This window comes from Echinops telfairi, unplaced genomic scaffold (assembly GCF_000313985.2).
Source record: "Echinops telfairi isolate 266 unplaced genomic scaffold, ASM31398v2 ScPeMD7_25;HRSCAF=90, whole genome shotgun sequence".
NCBI lineage: Eukaryota > Metazoa > Chordata > Mammalia > Afrosoricida > Tenrecidae > Echinops > Echinops telfairi.
Genome location: NW_022103922.1, coordinates 9,646,998 through 9,667,001, shown reverse-complemented (window position 1 = coordinate 9,667,001; position 20,004 = coordinate 9,646,998). Strand labels below are relative to the sequence as shown.

Sequence of the window (20,004 nt, the reverse complement as noted above, 5' to 3'; positions counted from 1 at the left end):
GCTGCACTGCCCTCAGTGATAGACAGCCTCGGAGTCTCTTGGGTGCAGCTCTGCCTTGTTCTGTAAGGGCCTCTGGAGTCAGAGTCAGCTCGCCGTGCTAGGTCACAGAATAGACAAGGATGATATTTTTTGTTTGAATGCTTGTCAGAATGAAACATCATCAGTTATATTTCAGAAGACACAGGAGAATCCCTGAGGACATTTGACAAGCGAAGGGCAGTAAGTCTTTCGTGCTTGTTAGCTCTTTAGATCATCTCTGTTGAAACCTTTGGCTTATAAGCGGATGGAAGACATGGGTAAGAGTTCCTTTTCTGCAGGCAGACAGAAGATGGGCTGGAGTTCAAAGCCTGTCTTCCTATTTGTTCTGTGGCGCTGTGCACATTTCTCAGAATCGCCAGGCTCCAGTGGCTGGGGTCAGTTAAGGATAATCAGAAAAGTTCCTACCTCTATTTGAGAGCGGGATTTACATGCTTACCAATGTTTCAGGCACTCGGTAAATGAGAATTGTTGTTGTGGGCATCATTATCATCCTCCATATTATGATCAGTAATGTTCTCACAGTTGTCAAGTGTTGATTTAAAATGAGCTTTGATTGTGAACACGGCATGTTGGGGAGAAGCAGAGCACCTTCCTAGGGCTGGGGCGGTCCCTCCTTTAAGAGCTTGCAGGTAAGGGTACTTGTCTACTAAAGTGCCCCATGACTCAAATGAAGGAGCCCCCAGGGGCCCCGGGATTAAACCAATCAATGTCAAGGTGGTTCTGACTTCCATGACTCCCTATGAGCCACAGGGTCACCAGTGTGTTACAATTTTCAGTGGCTGGTGGTTGATTTTGTTTCCACATTCAGATTAATGGGCATTTCTTCAGTGCTACCTCTGGGTAGACGCAAATCACCACCCTTTTGGTAAGGAGCGATGCCTGTTTTCGTATTCAGGGTCTCCGTTAGCCACTAAAAAAACCCACTGCCATAGAGTGGATTTTGACTCAGAGCCCCTATACAGGGTATTTGATACACCAGTGATTTTTTTTTTTTGTATAGGAGCAGACAGCTCCTCCCATAAGGACCTCCTCATCTTTCTCCCGCAGCATGGCTGGGGATTTGAACAGATCCTTCTGGTTAGCGGCCCAGTGCCTAATCCACAGTGCCACTAGAGCCCCTGTTAATTGACTTCATGTGATTGTGGGGTGCACAGAGAGAACCTGAGGTGAGCCTCCTTCATGTCCCAGCCGGGCTGTGGTTACATGACAGTCGTCATGTAGGCAAAGCATTGCCTTTGTCTTGCTCAGCTCTACACACCTGGCTGGGAGCATGGTGCTTGGCATGCCATATGCTTTCCAGAAAGATCCACTGGCTAAGTAAATAATGACAGGACCCACAAAGACGTTTTTAAATAATTGTTACCTCCAGAAGGACTTCATCTCATGTTTCTTTTTTGAAGATCAGAAACATCCTCAGTCCTTGCCATCTCCTGTGGGATAAGCGTGTCATGCATGAGAAGAGAATTGCATCAGTTCATGGATTTATTATCTGCGATTACGGCTCTCTCTATGCTGGGACTGTGCTAGGGGATAAGACGAACGCAAAATGTTGCTCCCGCCGACCTCTAGGAAGGCGCTCCCTGCTGGGTGGGCATAGTTAGCACCCTCTGCTGCTAACCAGACAGTTGGCCACGAGTGTCTAAGAGGCAGCTCGGGGGAGAGTCCTGGTGGTCTACCTCTGAAAACAAACAGTCGCTGGAAGCCCCGTGGCATCCAGTTCCATCCAGAGCACAAGGAATCACCAGGAGTCATCATCCCGTTGTTGGCAGTTGGATTTTCTCCGCCTTTCAGGAACCTCTGATCTTGATCTGGGCCAAGAAACCATCATTTTGTGTAATATCCCAAGGCAGCTGTACATCCAGACGTTGGGTAGCGATAGTGAAGTCTATTTTTAGGAGAAACAGTGCCTCTGCAGTGCTTCAGTGTACACCTTTTGAAGCGAGTCCATGGAATTAAGAACCCGGCTCTCCTTGAGTAGTCCATCCACCTGAGAGTGAGAGTGGTTGACATGTACTATGTGTTTGACATACGAGACCTCAACTGACAGATACATTAAACTATCCTTTCTGAATTTTTAAAACTTTTCATCTGAAGGGGGAAAAAATTGTTCCAAGAGAAATTGTATTTCATTCATAGGAAGGTTTGGGAACTCGCTCTGTTTGGGTTTTTGAGAAATTATGATGTAATAAAAGACCTTAAGTAATTACTTTCCGAGGAATGCCCCCATTTATTTCTTTCTCAGCTAATAGGAAAAGGAGCTTTTATGACTGTACTTACCTGCTTTTTATGACTCCTTTTTGCTTTTAGGTGGAGATGAAAAAAGCATCGCTAAATATAAAATGATTTTAAAATGCATGAGTAAAATACCTTAAAACGTCATCTCCCTCCAAAGACTTCATTAAGCAGAATTGATTTTCATAATAAAATATTTATATATATATATAAAAGGAAATTTAAGTGTTATACCAGCTAGGGAAAAAAACAACAAAAATTAACATATATTCCTAACGGAAGAAAGGTCTTGAATGTGTTGCTTGGTATGGCCTAGCCTTGTACCCTAAGGAGTGTTTTATTTCCACTCTGGTTTTATGCATGTCTTATGATGGTAGATCGGAACTTCCAGGTATTGCCAAGCCTGCTGTCAACGAACGACCATCCTGGGGCACAGCTGACTTCCCGAGGGCTCCATCAGTCTTGCTTGCGGAGATGCATTAATAGAGCCAGCCCTTGCTGACTCTACAGAAAATGGAATTCCCTCATCTCGACTTACAGATGAATCACCATCTAGGAGGAAGCCTTCACTCTGACGTAAATTATTCTTCACAGTCATTTACTAGAAACCTGCTACAAAACGCCAGCATGGACACTCAGTGCTGCCCACTAGGGCCAATTGTCCTGTGGTCATTCTTAATTTTCTAACATAAAATATGACTCTGATAACTTATAAACAAGCAAATCGTTTGTTTGTTTAAAAGTTCTTTACACCATTATGCGTGAGCATAGAAGGACATGGATTTTTGGCCAGGCTGGCTAGATTTATAATGACAATATTATTAGATCAAGGATCTCTCTTATCTTGAACAGTGATCCTATCGCCTCCTCCACTGAAATCTTGCTGCACCTGTGCTAGGAAAGCTATGTGGGCCTGCAGGAGTGTTGAGGGTCTGCCTGGGGTGGAGACAAAGGCAGACCTCCCTCCCTCCCTCCCTGGGGATTGTTAGGAAGCTTCCTTCTCCAGACATTTCTGATATCTGACTTCTCAGAACCTCAACTTAAGAGGCCTTCAGCTCTCCTTCCTCAGTAAGCAAACAGTACAGAACCCATAGACTGATAGTGACTTCCCAGTCTTCTGTTGGAAGAATAAAAAGAAAAGGCAATGCCTATTCCTACGGAAGGAATACTCACCAGGCATGCCAGGCATATGTCCGTTTCATTGTAGAGGGGTCCCTGTCGAAGTTCCCAGAGTCTTGCTCAGAAAGAGGAGACAGGTACATATTTGAATAACTATGAATGGAGGGTCTATGTGCTTTATGGAGAAGCTATAGGTACAGAGAAGCCAGAGATCAGAAATGACATGACCAACTCTCATAGCTGGTCAAGGCGGTGGATTCTCTCATAGTGTATGACTCTGTTTTCTACTCATGACTGCATGTTGCCCTTTGATGTTGTGTTGTGAAGGGTACAACCTAGTGCAAAGGGCATGAAAGTGTATAGTGATTGTTGTTCATGTTTTGGTGAATTGAGCCCTGGGTTCTTAGATAAAAAGAAGAGACTCATGGTCATCCTAGCTGCAACAAGCTGTGACCCTTCGTGGGTTGCTTAAGCTACATTCTCTTCCATCATCCCTCAGTTTCTCCTCAGTGCCGGTAGAAAGGGAACCGTGAAAGTGTGGAAACATGGGTTGGGATGAAAAAGAAGTGGATGATTGTGGAAGGGAAAATGCATGCAGTCATGTACACCTTTAAAGAAAGCGAGGTTGCCTTTCAGCGCCCCGCCCACTGTGGGCCCAAGCACCGTTGAACACAGTGCTGCTCAGTCCAGTGCCACTGCCTTGATCAGTGGTGAATTAGACTGTGGGGAGACACAGGGTTCCCTGGCTGGGTTTTAGAAGTCTTAGCACCAAGTCATTCTTCTCTAGTTTCCTTAGTCTGGGACTTGGATGAAACCGCTGTGTCATGCCGGAGCTTTAGAACCCCCACATTTTGTCTTTTAAACCAGTGGTGGACAACAATTACTGAGACCTCCTCACCATCAATCCTAACTATCTACCAAAAAAGATCATCCCCTTTCGTTGAGAAAAAAAAATTCAAAAAATTTCTGAGCACCCTTCTTGGCTTTGCTGACAATATTCTTGCATGGGAAATGGATTCTCAAGTTAAGAGTTAACTGTTAACAGTAAAGAGCATTGCTAAGCTCACTGAAAAAGAACCAAGCCTTTCACCTATGTTGTCTTCACTGAATCTGTACCAGAGGGTCAGGGGCGTGGTCATGTTTCTCTTGTAACCCAACTACCATGTGGTTGAAAACACACTCACTTGGCTGAGCATCAGAGGCCCCTTTTGAGAAGTGAGATCCTATTCTTTGCTTGTCTCCTACAGCAGAAAGAAGTTGGCAGAAGTAAGCTTTTCGGGTCTTGTTGAGGAGGTGAATTTAAATTCTTATTTTAGGCAAAAGTGGCAGCAAATTAAGACTGCAGGAGCTGCAGGGAGAAGGTCCTCCCAGTGCTACTCGGTTGGACAGTTCTTCGTTACACTGACAGTTTAATTGGGTGTAAAAAGAAATGGCAATTTAAAAGCATGGGCTTTAAGTGGGACAACCTACCAGTTTCAAAGTTCGTACTTTTAAATAAAATCCCCCAAAATCTAATCAGCAAGGCTTGAAGAAGGTATGACTTCAGTCCTCTAGGTAGGTGTTCCCTACCTGGTACGTTCTGTACTGGAACGGTCCTATGGGATGGACCTTTTCATGAACACATTTGTGAGAGTCTGCAAGGAGAGAGCAGACGGCGAGTTCCCTCTGTGTAATGCTCATCTGGAAATGCTCCTTCTGTGAACATTCCTCCTCGCAGAGTTTGTTGATTACTGCTCTGCCTCACCCACAATATTATTTTTATTCCCATATTTTGAATTATCCAGAAAAAAAGACTAAGATTACAATATCGAGATCGAAATCAGTTTGGGCAGTTGCTTGAAGCAGGACTGAAATTCATCTTGCTTAACCCATGAAGATGGAGCTCTGGGGGCCTGGTGGTTACACGCTGGGCTGCTAACCGTGAGACCAGCAGTTCGAAATCAGACGAAACACTCTCCTGTAAAGAGTTACCGTTTCTGAAACCCACAAGAACAGTCCCACCCTGTCCTGTAGGATGGCTATGAGTTGGAATTGACTCGAAGACAGTGAGTTGATGTTTGTTTGTTTGTTTGTTTGTTTGTTTTAATCCCGTGAAGGCTCTTCTCCCAGGAACCCTGGTGGAGTTAACAGTGGTCAAGTGCTCAGTTTCTGACCCATGTAGGAGAAAGGCATAGCAGTCAATTCCTGTGAAGATACTTTTCTACAGGCTTAGAAAACATAGGGACAGCCCTACTCTGCCCTGTAGGGTGGCTCTCTACTTGATCGGGTTGGAATCTTCTTGAAGGTAGTGGGTTTGATTGTTTTTAGTTGCTGTTCTTTTCAGCACCTAGGACAGGGGCAGCATCCTTGCTACTGAGCAGACATGCAATAAATCCATTTTGAAATAATTCATGTTGCTCAATTTTACAAGTTAGATTTGCCTAAGTGACATGCCTAAGGTTGCGTGTGGCCTAGATACCAGGAATAGAATAGAATGAGCTCTGTGTGTGTAATTTGGTACAGCTACATCATGACTAGTCATCAGGCAGTTCTATAAAATAATATTATACTTCCTTTCCCTTCTGCTGAAACGTACAGAGACCACGACTGCCCCAGGCCCAAGAAAGGACTTGCCTGTAGACCGGTCCTGAATCAGGAGTTCCATTCCCCTCTCCAACCACTGCTTTCTTCTCTCTCTCGCTCTCTCCCTTTCTTCCACAAATATGTCAGCAGATGTCTTCAGGAGGTCTCCACTTTTGCTATATCCCCTGGCCCACCTGACCGCTCTGTGAGCATATTTTGAGTTGTACTAGACAGAACTGCATCATCTTCTCGTTATCTTCTCACCCAGCAGCAGAGCCCTAAACCACTATGCCAAAAGAATCTTCTCTTGATTGTTATATTTTATAAAGACAAGTCAAGGGGGATAAAGAAACAGACTTTAGATCGAATGATTTAGATGTAATAGAAGAAACGTGTGGTTGTGCTTAAATAAGTATTAAAATCCTTGTCATCTTGTTTGTTGACAACCTGCACTTCAACCATTCCCAACTGAAGTGTTTCTAAATAAGGAAGTGGCTGTGTCTTCTGCCAGCTGAAACTCCAGAGGAGTCTCGTGTTTGGTGGTGAAGGTAGTCTTGGCAACGTAGAAGACATAATTGTTGCAGCAAGATTCATAACACAGCTCAGTGACTGGCAGTTTTATACCGAATAATACGAAGCCACAGAATAGATAATGAGGAATGAAAAGCCACCGAACCAAAGAACAGCGTTTCCAGGGCCCTCTGTCATCACACGGACTCTTGTCTTCCATCTGAAGGGTGGCTCTGAACAGACGACCTGCTTAAGTACCCTCCTCAACCTCGTGAAGGAGATTGCGGCTAGGAGAGAATCCGCCTGTAACCTTCCTGGGTGGGGCACATGAAGTCCTTCTCCTAGTCGTCACCTCCACACCTTCTGTTAGCCATGCTCTGCACCTTGCTGGCTTATCTGTGGCTGCCCTTCTGTATCACCTGACACTGGCTTTGAAGCCAGAGGACACTTCTGTTTTGAGGTGAACATCAGTTTTGTTGAAACTCCTTGATGACCCGATGGTAGCTGTCAAACTCACAAGGCAACGTGCTGAATGTTAGAGGTGAAAAATGTGAACACTACGTATCAGCTGGAATTTACAAAATTAAATATTAACCTCAGTCACCTGCCAGGTTACACAACTGGAAAAGTCTCTTGGCATCTTGTTCCTTCAGTGAGTTCATAGTGTGTGCATTTCAAATGTTGTCGTTCAGCCTTCTGGACAAGTTTATGGACTGACTCCCTCTGGCCTGGTGCTTATGGTCCATACCTAAGTTAGTTTTGCATGTAATTTGAAGGTCAGGAGATGAATGTTATCATTATGTCAATACGAGATCAATAAATCAGCCCTATACCCTGGACCTTGTTTGATTCCCTAGCACTGCTTAATAAACTCTCTGATTATCCATTCATAAGCTTCTCTTTCAAGTTCGGGACAATTACATTAACAACAAGAAATGGATCATTTTTAAACATTGCTAAATCAATTCAGATTACGAGTATGTATGCCCTAAAGAAGGCAATCGCTGAAGTGATAATTAAGTTCAACAAACTCACTTTCCCTTCTCTGTAGAGAATTCTGCCTTCCAAGAATCCTAAACTTTTATTCATATCCTTTTCAAAGGTGTGTATGCAAGGGAACATTGGGGGAGGGGATGAGCTTGGCATCGTGGAACTATAGAATGCTTCGTGACTTATAGGTATAAGAACTTCCCCTTCCTAGTAATCAAAGTGTACAGCAGAATATTCAGTCCTGAGAAGTCTTCATCCTTCCTCAAGACTCCACACAGGATGGGAAATACCCCCCCCCCACACACACACACCCCACACACTGCCTTTCCCACTTTCTGAGTAGAATCACCTTAAGTCACTTGACAGGAATGGGATGTCCATTCTCTAGACTCCGAGCTCCCCTTTTGTTTGCCCTGCTAATTCCTCTCCATTTCGGAGAAGAGAAAGACTGTTTCTAGCCGCCTCCTCCTTTAGGCCCAGATGGCTTTGATGATGTTCTGGGGGCTTTACCAAGAATGACATTTCAGACATTTTAGACCACTCTAACTCAGCTTAGCCACTGAAGCTGAGCGCAGCTGAAGAGAGCACTCAATTAGCAAGTCCAACTTCAAAGGGCATATTATTCTCTCCTCAATACACATGTGTAACTCCCATTAGCATTAATGGGAGCAGTGGGAGCCCAAGGCTGAGAAAGTATACCTCCGAGTCTGTTTGCTTGATGAGCATGCAATTAAACCTTATGGCCCAAATTTTCAAGGAGGCACAGTAAGTACACCAAGTATTTGTGCAAAATCAAGCGTGCTCGCGTCGAGAAAGGGAAGCGCTCACCTCTTTCTCACATGTGAGCAAAGAGCTGCCTAAGTAAGGCCAATTTTCATTTCAGGTCTCCTCTTCAATGTAGACAATGGCCTGTCATGGTGTTTGGGGAGGGGTGGGTGGGTCATACAGCGGTTTAAAAAGTGAAGTTACAAATTCCTATAAGCATTCTGCTATGGTGCCTTCAGGACGTCCTGTTTGGTAGACAGTCAACGATCCGTGAATGGCCTGATTCACAACCATGACCTGGAGTCTCACGCCCCATGGAAAAAGGATCATGAAGATAGCACAGGTTCAGGACAGGGCTCGCTTTGTCAGCTGCAAGGTCGGCGCTAGCTCCATGGCAACAAATACCAATCTGGCATGGCTTCCCCAGACATCCAGTGGCCTTCCCTGGACTCTAATATCCTACCTGAAAGTTAGGAAGCACCTCGTTTGTCACCGAGTCAGGAGGAGAAGGGAAGTGTTTGCTGCCAATCATAAATTTGTCCTTATTGGGACAGGACACACTTCTTGTCATTATCTTATTAGAAAGGTTTAGTTACAAACCTTTCACTTACAAGCCCTTTGCCTGTCCTTACTTATAAACACGAGATGAATACATACTGTAATTTGAATACCATAGCTGTCTATCTGGAAGAAGTTAGCTGGTTTCGGTTTCAATGCCAATGTTGACCACATCTCCATGGAGAAATAAGAGAGGGTACTACCCTCCCCTCCGAGAAATAACCAGAATTATTTTTTCAAAGCTATGTTGTGTGGTTTTTTTTTAAAAAAACAACCTTATCACCTTCAAAGTATTCTCCATTACACTTAATATATTTGTCAAATCTATGATTTCGTTCTTGGAAACATTTTTCAAAATCATCTATTTGTATGACTGATAGCACCTCCCTCATTTTTTTCTTCACCTCTTCTGTGTCTTCAAATCACTTTCCTTTCATGCCCGTCTTCATTCATGGAAAGAAAAAGAAATGAGGTCAGGTGAGTAAGGTGCATGGGGCAAGAGAGGCAGGCTGTTTTTTGCCAAAAAAACTGATGTGGCTGTGTGAGCAGGTGTATTGTTGTGGTGGCAAAACCAGTCTCCCATCTACCACAAATCAGGCCTTTTTTGTTTCACATTGTTACACAATCTTTTGAGACCCATTAAATCAGCGGTTCTCAACCTGTGGATTGTGACCCCTTTGTGGGTCGAATGATCCTTTTTACAGGGGTCACCTGATTCATAACAGTAGCAAAATTACAGCTATGAAGTAGCAACAAAAATAATTGTATGGTTGCGGGGGGGCTCAACACAACATGAGGAATTGTATTAAAGGGTTGTGGCATTAGGAAGGTTGAGAACCACTGCTCTAAATAGATAGCTTGATTAATAGTTTGAGTTGGTGGAACAAACTCCAAGTGCACTAAAAGTCAACATTTTCCTCAGTTTGGAAAGTTGACTGATGTCCAGAATGAGGTTTGTCATCAATTGACATTTTACCTCTTTTGAAATGACAGAACCACTTGTACACTTGAGTTTTTTCCCATAGTGCTGTCTTTGTAAACTGTGTTCAACATCACAACAGTTTCTGCTGCATTTTTCCAGAGCAGGAAACAAAATTTCATTGCCTCCCACTGTTCTCTAAAATCAGGTATCACAAAAAAACGAGGTTCTGGCAAAACTGCTTTTATGAAAAAATTTCAACGTGACCAGAGAGAACCTTCCCAGGTGATGCCCCTGGGTGCACTAACTCAAATCAAGTTGCTGGATGCTCACCTTGGGGGGAAAATGCGTACTACAAAAGCTCCGCCCAAGAGCTTTTCCCCATTTGTGTGTGTGTGGGGGGGGGGGGAAGTACCCCCTAGTAGCATTTAAAAAAATCTTGTTGTTTGGGGGTACCCAGTTTGTATGTATGGGTTTCATTTAGATTGTTTTGTGGGTTATTTGTTGAAAGTATTTCTAGATAAAACTCAGGTTTGACCCCACCTGTGACACAGATGTTGTTTTGTCCATTGTGAGAGACCTCCTGCTGGCATTCAGGCTGGTAAGACACCTGACCCAGAAGAATGGTGGAAGCCATGCAGAAAGGCGAAGGTCAAATTTGAGGGTAGCTTCGTATAACACTTTCACCAGTTCTAGAAATAGAACAGAAATTACAGTTCTCACAATGGGTCAATCATGCCATCTTCCTTTCTTCAGGGTCGTATCTGAGAGCACCCCCAGGTCTTCTGGGGCCTCTTGGTCTTGTGAGGACATCCATGCCTGTGCACATTTCTGGGGACAGTGGAGGTTTAGTACCACAACTCTTCCAGGCCTGGCCTGACGCTTCCAATTGTGTAGATCCTCTCTAGTTATAGTAAGCGAGTGACTGGAAGTATATTAAAATATGAATAGTATAGCATCATATCAGTGAACAGACCAAATTAAGAGAAACCCATTTAGATTAATTGATTTTCCAAACTATAAAGCTTGCTGCCACCAAGTTGGTGCTAACGGACTCATCGTCGGCCCACAAACGATTACAGAAACGACAGTTGGGCTGAGAATGTGGAAATATAATCCTAGTAGTCCCTCAGAGGCTGAAGAACATTAGCCAAACCCGCCTGGGGCTGGTGGTTGTCTCTGTGGGCTGCCACATGGAGAGGGGTTAAACTCAGTCCGTGTTAGTACAGGCAGCAGCAGGATCGTCGTGGGGTCACAGATTTGGGGACTGGTCCCAAGAAGAACTGTGGAATAATCTTAGCTTCCAGATAATCCCTGGAGCCATCTTTAGGAGGCAGAGGTGAGCGGTCCTTTTCCCGGGAGCTCACAATCTGAGAGACCGTTGTCCGCTTCAGATGCAAAACCGCGTGTGCCTTGGATGGCAGTGGTTCTGCGATGCTATGATATTTTAGTTTGCCCTTTCTTCCCGCTTGCAATTATTTTTAGTCAAACTCGGGGAAAAGCATCATTGGAGGAATCGTCTCTGAACCCTTTCTGGTGAGGAGCTTGTGCTGGGTTCCCTGGGAGAAAAGGGCATTGCTATGCTGCCCTGTTCATCCTCTGGGCTTTGGGAGCAGGGATGGAGCTGGCGCCTCACTCTTCCAGGACTCCTCATTGCTCCAGGAAAAGAGGCAGGTGCCCTTACAAAGGCAGCATCAAGTTACAAAGGCAGTTGCCTTGAAACTTGATCTCCATTTGTACATGTTTTTCAGGATTGTTATCCAGTCTTTTCAAAAGCCACATTAAAAAGGAAAAAAAATTTAACCAGGCATTCGATGCAGGGGAAAGCGAACACACACACACACACACACACACACACACAATGTTAAGTAAACTTTTTATTAATGGAATACATTTTTGAATTGTCTTCTTGACTGACTGATGCATATCAGATGTAAATTACTATCTGTTGGTTTAATCTTATTAATCCTTTCCATTGTGTAACTTTTGGCATCTAAGTCTTTTGAAGGTGCTGTAGGCAGTCTTACCAATGCTACAGCAGACCCTGAAGTGCCTCATGTTTCAAAATCATTTATTTTGATTTGAATAATCACACTTAAAAGTGATTGTTGAAATCCTTGTAAAGACGTTCATAGAAGAGCATGGGACAATTCTTCAGGGTTTAACATCATTTTTAAAAGACGCTCCATTATGTGTGGAACATACACACATGGCAGAAGAGTCCATTCTCGGACACATCAAAACCAGGAGGCAGGAAAGTCCTGTCCCCCTTCCACGTGGCTTCCCCATGAAGCTGGGCAGCCTCGGTGTGTGCTTTGGCACATCCTCTCCCGAGTGAGTACTGCGCTTTAATCTGTGTGGCATTGCACTCTGGCGACGGAGTTCCTTTCATCGGTGGAATCCTGTCTAAGGGGGTTTTCCGCAGCTTGCTTTTATGGCTCCCATCACCCACTCTCCCTCATGTTCGCCTGTCAGAACATCGAGATCCGGCATCGTGGGAATACCTCGTCATCAGTTGATCCTGCCCTTGCGTTCCTTTGTCGGTCACTCTTCCATACAGAGAATGCCAGGAACACTCTACATTTAGAACTGCTCTTTGAATGCTCGTGGGAGAATTCAGCCAGGACTTTCACCTAGAAGTAGACTTCTTGTGCATCAGTGCAAGGCCAGCAGTTTGAGACCACCAGCTGATCCTTGGGAATAAAGGACAAGGCTTTCTACTCCGATCAAGAGTTACGGCCTCAGGAACCCACAGGGGTCGTTCTGCCCGATTCTGCAGGGTCGCTGTGAGTCACAATCGACTGCATAGCAGGGACTGAGCTGAGAGGGTCACATGGAATCGTGCGTGTTACATGACGCAGATTCATAATATAAAATGGCTGTTTAAGCTTAATGTTAATAAAGTATCATGACATTACTTTATGACAAATAAAGTCATGTTAATAAAGTAAAAATACTTTAAAAAAATACCGTACATACTTTATATTACATCTTCACAAATTTTTACAGTAATTTGAGTAGTTTTATCTTGAGTTTGTTCAAAAGTTACTTTAGACTTCTCCATAAATTACTTTTGGGGGGCTGTTAGGGGGTATTTAAAAATAAATGATAATGAGACCCGCAGTTTGAAACCACCAGCTGCTCCACGGGAGATATACTAGTCTTTCTACTCCTATTGAGAGTTACAGTCCTGGAAACCCACAGGCGCAGTTCTACCCAGTCCTTTGGGATCTCTGAGTCGGCATCCACCCATCCTATAGGGGCACTGTGAGTTGGCATCGACTCGGTGGCAGTGAGGGAGGGAGGGATGATTGGCAACATATGGCCAGGTGATAGAGTGATGAAAGGCTCAATTGCTACTCTTTGGAGGCTCAAACCCACAACCGCCCTGAAGGAAAATGGGCAGCCTGCTTCCTGGAAGATTACAGCCTCGAGGGCCCAGATGTGTTTGTTTTAATGCAGAGGCAATGGACAGAATAAAGATGAGAGGCATTATTTAATATAATTGTAAGCCCTGGATATACATAGACACTTAGACAGAGGTGGTTTCCAATTGTGTCAAGGAGAGGTGGAAGGATTCTCTCCTATGTAGCACTGTGTAATGGATGGAGGGATGCAGACATATTTAGGGGTGTCTCTGTAAATACTTCCCTCACCTGTACCTTCTTGCAATGATTTCCTTATAAAAAGCATTCATATATGTTTCATATATATCTACTACATATAATGTATTGGGTCCAATGATGTCATCAGAATCAGCGAAGTATAGCTTTGGACTTTTTGGCTTTAATTGAGAAATCATAATACACACTACTATAGCAATTATGTTGTAAAGAAAATGTTGTTTTCATTATGAAAGAGTTAAGGAATTGCAACTGTTTTACTTGTTACAAGAAATGTAATTTTTCAGGTAAATGATTTATTTTGCCTGACACCGACTGTCCCTGTGTTTTAAAAAAAGAAAAGAAAAGACATGGATTTAGAATGAGAGCTTTATGTTATTTCAACTTTATAGTATAAAATATTGTAGTTATTGATGTGGAAAAGGGTAACCAGTAGTTACTCAGGCTTAGGACTACGGTGCCCGCAGACTGGTGACAGCTGGCTAATAGAGTTACTTTGAAGTTTTTTTTTTTCCAAATTGCCACCACCACCCATCTAAAACAGCTCACTTCCTGTTATATAGTTTAGTGGAAATTTTTTGAATTTTTTTTTGATGCCAGGAAATTAAAACTCTTCCAGTAACTCAAAATAACACAAAGTAGATTGAAGGAATGGGATAAAGGCCGTCCGTCCTACACTAGTGCATGAGGCCGCAGCTCTGTAGCAAGGTGGTGCTTGGGGCAGGGCCTTGACCCTGTGTCTTTATGAGTCAGTACTTCCCAGTGTCACACTGCAGTACGCTCCCCATTCATTTCCCGACCTTCCCAGCTCTGTAATCCGTGGCTTTGTTTCACTTTGCATGGAGAATGTTCCAGCTGAGGCAGCTGGTGGTTCCATGGGAGAATTCTCACCTCCTGTGTGGGAAACCTGGGTTCCTTTCCCCAGTGAAGACACTTAGGGCCCAGCCGTGACCACCTGTTGTGGGTGGCGATGATGCTAGCCAGGGCTCAGTGGAGTTCAGGCGCAGCTGGTCTGGAGAAAGACGTGTGACAATCCACTTCGAGAGGAAGCCAGTGAAAACCCTGTGGAGCAGAGAAGTCTCCTGTGAAACCCATGGAGGGGCAAGGGATGGTGTGGGACCAAGTAGCATTTCTTTCTGTTATACCTTGAGCCTCCAGCCATGTGGGTTTGCTCTACCACCGCTCATAACAACACCAGTGACTGTTGAGTGTCAGCTTAATAACAGTTGGAGACTGTGTTTTGTAGGGTTGTACGTGAGCTGACTCAGTGGCACCTAACCCCCACCAGCAAGGAGAACAGTGGGGAGAACCACCAGCCCTTGTATCGAGCTTGCACTTGGCTATTGGTAGGAGGTCACATGATGCAGACAAGGCAATAGACTGATTGATGGGGTCATCGTGAACTCGGAGGCCCTTTAATGAGAACATGTTGTTGAACAGAAATAGCCTTTCAATGACCAGGTGTTTCCCTCGGAAGACAGAAATGGATGTGGATTGGGAGGCTACTATGTGCCACACGCTGTGTGAAGCGCTTTACAAAATACCCATTTAATTTGCACATCGTCCCATGAGGTAGACACCATTATCCCTGCTAAAGGGATGGAGGGAGGGAAAGTTGAGAAGGCCGTCTGTCTCATGCCGCATGACTAATAAGCTCTCCTCCTTCAGAAACTGCCACTGGGCCCAAATATTTAACATACACATTGTTCGTATATTTACAATCCACTCCAGTTGACTTCTCAGCCCATTCAGTCTCCAACGTCCAGGAGATTTGATGATGCAATGGAGCACACCCACGGGAGAAAGACCTGCAGATCTATGCCCATGAAGGCCTCAGCCTAGGAAACCCTGTGGGTCAGCTCTGCTCGGTCTAGCAGTTCGATGTGAGTGGGAATGAGCTTGACCAGAAACCCAAACCAGACTCACTTCCCTGGAGTTCATTCCCACTCAGAGTGACTGTGTACAGAGCAAGCTAGGACTCCTCCCATGGGCTTCCAAGACTAACACTTTGAGGCACTTGATAGCCTTGTCTTTCTCCCAATGAGCTTGACAGCACGCAACAATCTTGATACCAGTCTTAAGTGCTGGGAAGGGATTCCTCATGGGAAACCTGACATACGGTGCACCATGGTAGTTAAGAACCAGATACGAAGTTCAGAGCTAATTTAATGTCATACTTGTTTTATGCAGCAGTTGGGTGGGATTTTTGTTGAGGGAAATCTGATCTGAATCATTTTCTCTCTTTCCCTTCCTCCTTGGTTGTGTTGGGAGGAATGGGTGAGATTAAAAAGAGGGGAGAGGGTGTAAGGAGAGAAAATGAAGTCCTATAAATAGCTCTCCCATTGCTCAGACTTCCTACAGCCTATTGATTGCTGGTTAATTTTAGTTTCCAATGTCATCAATATCTATTAGAGAGACATAGTTTCAGAATCTGATCTGTGTTAATTTGATATTCTTAGTCAATGCATTCTTTCCACACCCCATTTCATGAGGGATCCTTGGTATCTAACATCCTGTTGTTGCTGGATGATCGGAGAGTGGCATCAAGAAGGAAGTTTTGAGTTTACGTTTTTTGGGGGGCTTTTTAATCGTTTTATTAGGGGCCCATACAACTCCCATCACAATCCATGCATATACACATCAACTGTGCAAAGCACACCTGCACCTTCATTGCCCTCATCACTCTCAAAACACCTGCTCTCCACCTAAGCCCCTGGCATCAGGTCCCCATCTTTCTTCCTCTCCTTCCCCGGTCCCCCCTCCCCCATGAGCCCTTGATAATTTATAAATTATTATTTTGTCATATCATGCCCTGTCCGACGTCTCCCCTCATTCACCCCTCTGGCGTCCGTCCCCCAGGGAGGAGGCCACATGCAAATCCCTACAGTCTCCCCCTTCCAACCCACCCTCCCTCCATGCTCCCAGCACCGCCACTCTCACCACTGGTCCTGAAGGGATCATCCGCCCAGATTCCCTGTGCTTCCAGTTCCCATCTGTACCACTGTACATCCTCCAGTCTAGCCAGACCTGCAAGGCAGATTATGTTCTTTTTTTTTTAAACAAGCTCTGGCCAGTTTTATTAAAGAAAAATATTGCAGGATTTCTTTTTCACCAGTCTGTTCTGGCATGCTTCTAATGATGTCAGCATCCCCGGGGTCGGTGATGGCCAGTGTGCACACCCTGCAGGACTTGCCACACGCCGTGCCCAACTCGATGTTGTGCCCGCTGTAGTGATGGACACCGGTTTTGGCCAACATGGCATAGTACTCAATTTCTGATTTCCTCAAGGCTGGGCAGTTGTTGGCCAGGACGACCAGTTTCGCTTTGCCTTGCCTGATCATCTTCAGCATCTGCTTGTAGCCCAGCATGTACTTTCCACTTTTCATAACGAGTTGGAGCCTTGAGTTGATGGACTCCAGCGAGTTCTTCGTCTTCTTTGCGGCCACCATCTTCCTGTCTTAGGTGCGGGACGGCCCCCGACCAAGAGCAGCCGCCAGGATGGCCGGGAAGGGAGCAAGGCGCAGATTACGTTCTTGAGGGTGCTCTAGTTGCCCCCCTCATACCTGCAAAGAAGGATGAGGTGTTATACTATTTGGGTGATCAAGTGCTGCAGTAACAGAGATACCACAACTGGTGATATTTAATAGACAAACATAGATTTTTGTACAATTTGGAAGGCTCAATGTTCAAATTCAGGACCGGAAGTCCTCCCGTCTCTGGGCTCTGGGGGAAGGCCCTGGTCCCAAGGTTTCCTTATACTTGTCACGTGGTCTGGCATCTGTCGCACCCCACGTTGACTTGCTTAATTTTGTTCTTTTATGGATATCTTAAGAAGAGGGTGATTGAAGATACACCTTACATTCAAATCACTTACCTAACAAATCAAAGAAAATCCATTTCTTTCTTTGTTTAAAATCATTTTGGGGGTGCTCGTACAACTCCTATCACAATCCATACAGACATCCACTGTGTCAAGCACATTTATACATTTGTTGCCATCATCATTCTCCAAACATTTTACTTTCTACTTGAGCCCTTGGTATCAGGTCCTCATTTTCCCCCTGCATCCCTCCCTCCCCCTTGATAATTTATAAATTATTATTATTTTTTCATGCCCTACACTGTCTGATGTCTCCCTTCACCCATTTTTCTATTGTCCATCCCCCAGGGAGGGCTTTATATGTAGATCCTTGTAATCAGTTCCCCCTTTCTCCCCCACCTTCCCCTTCCCCTCCTGGTATTGCTACTCTCATTATTGGTCCTGAGGGGTTTATCTGTCTTGGATTCCCTGTGTTTCCAGCTCTTATTTGTACCAGTGTACATCTTCTGGTCTGACCAGATTTGTAAGGTAGAATTGGGATCATGATAGTGCGGGGGCTGGGGGGGGAGGAGAAAGCATTAAAGAACTAGAGGGAAGTTGTATGTTTCATCAGTGCTATAATGCATCCGCATCCCTTCTGTAAAGAGATGTCCAGTTGCCTACAGATGGGCTTTGGGTCTCTACTCCATGCTCGCCCTCATTCACAATGATATATTTTTTTTTGTTCTTTGATGCATGATACCTGATCCTATCGACACCTCGTGATCACACAGGCTGGTGTGCTTCTTCCATATGGACTTTATTGCTTCTCAGCTAGATGGCCTCTTATTTATCTTCAAGCCTTTAAGACCCAAACACTATATGTTTTGATAGCCAGGCACCAGCAACTTTCTTCACCACATTTATTTGTGCACCTGCTTTGTCTTCAGTGATTGTGTTGGGAAGGCAATCATCATGGAATGCTAATTTAATAGAACAAAGTATTCTTGCATTGAGTGCCAATGTCCATCTGCTACTTTAATACTAAACGTATAAATATATGTGCATAGATCTATTTCCCCATCATCATATATAAATATATTTGCATATGTATATGTTTGTATTTAGGCCTCTATAAATGCCCTTTGCCTGCTAGCTCTTTCCTCCTTTTCCTATACTTTCATCTTGTCCCACTATCATGTTCAGCCTTCACTTGGGTTTCAATAATTCCTCTCATTTACATTGTCCTTGATCAAGCCCAACCAGGCCTCCTACACCCTCCTCACCATTGACTTTGGATTATTTGTTGTTCCCTTGTCCCTGGGTTTGTTAACACCCACTTGAAAACCCATTTCTAAACAGTACTGTAACCACCCTATGGGTTAGGATTTACAGCACAGATTCGGGGGCTGGGCAGTGAGGACGGACACAGTACAAATCCATAGCCCATTCTCTGTCTCTTCTAAGGCTTATGAGAGGACTTCAGAACGTTTGTGCAAACATTCCATTATCTGTCCATTTCATTTTTTCCGCAAACCTTCCCAAACCCGCTTGTATCTATCAGGTGGCAATCATTTTGTTCTGAGAGGTGACTAGAGCAGCAATTGGTGTGATTATCCCGAGTAAGCATATGCTTGTGTGTCCGTAGTTCATAGCCACGTGCAGAGCAGCGTCCAACTGGGAACGGTCTGTGGAATTAGAAAATCAAAGTGCAAGGGGGTGTTTGTTATCCGGTGCTGCTATCATAGGAGTATCGAGTGGTTAGCTTTAGCTTCCACAGACTTGTTCTCTCGGAGTTTAGCGGATAAGATGTTTCATTTGAAGGTGGAAGCTCCAGGAAAAGGCTTTCTCTTTGTGTGGGCTCTAATGGCAGGTCCTCAGCACCAATCTCTGTGGCTCCATAGGACATTTTCAGCACAGGGCCTGTAGGTCCAGAGGATGATCTCTGTTCTTGGCTCTTCTTCTTTGTGACAGAAGATCCTTCCTCTCTCTCTTTATTTACCTACTTTAAGGAGATTGACTCAAGATACAGCCTCATCCTATAGTCTGTGTCCTGTCTCAGTAGCATCACTGCCACTAGACCCTATTTGTGCCCATTCGGAAGAAAAGGAACCCAAGAGAATGTGGGAGTGACTGGACAGTATTGTCACCTGCAAGTAAAATTTTGCTGGAGATCATTCACAAGTGGTTGCAGCAGGCCATGGAAAGAGAGCTGCCGAAACTCAAGCTGGGTTCAGGAAGGAGAACATGACAGGAAGGATGTCCCTGGATTTGGGCTGAGAGCAGAAAGCACTAGAAAGATGTTTGCTTGTGGTTTATTGACTCTGCAAAGGCGTTCCACTGTCGGAATCACAACAAACTGTGGATCACATGGCGAAGAATGGGAATTCCTGACATGTCCTTGTGCTCATAGCAGAACTGGACACAGTCCAAGAAGTAGTTACTCGAACAGAACAAGGGGAGACTGCACGGTTTAACGTTAGGAAAAGGATGTGCCAGGGTTGTATCCTTTCCCCATACTCACTCAATCTGTAGGCTCAGCAAATCCTCCAGGAAGCTAGGCAATAGCAAGAAGAACACAGCATCAGGATTGAGAAAGGCTCAGGAACAACCTGTCGTAGTCTGTTGACCTTTCTGCTAAAACCCAGGAGGATGTGAAACCCTTACTGATGAAGACAAAAGATTCCTGCCTTCAGTACTGATTACAACTCAATGTAAAGAAAAAAGTCCTCACAACTGGACCAATAGAACCTGCATGACATATATGGCCCATGTTTCCAGAAGCACACATGATACTGCTACCTACTTTGTGGGGTTAAGGGTAAGAGGGAACCCCACAAAACACAGGTTTGGTAGGCGCAATTGTACAGCGATAATAAGTAGAGATT

General features: G+C 44.6%; 2 protein-coding genes across 46 annotated transcripts in view; one reads left to right on the top strand and one right to left on the bottom strand.

Moving 5' to 3' along the window:
- The window catches only part of PTPRD (protein tyrosine phosphatase receptor type D), a 995,611-nt gene that overhangs the window by 674,062 nt on the left and 301,545 nt on the right, over positions 1-20,004 (top strand). The window lies entirely within an intron of this gene.
- On the bottom strand, positions 10,915-16,788 carry LOC101643303 (60S ribosomal protein L30-like). Its single transcript, XM_045289333.1, has 2 exons — positions 16,389-16,788; positions 10,915-11,064 (listed from the first exon to the last, which is right to left on the bottom strand). The coding sequence occupies exons 1-2, from the start codon at positions 16,764-16,766 to the stop codon at positions 10,915-10,917; spliced, it is 528 nt and encodes a 175-aa protein (XP_045145268.1). The 5' UTR covers positions 16,767-16,788.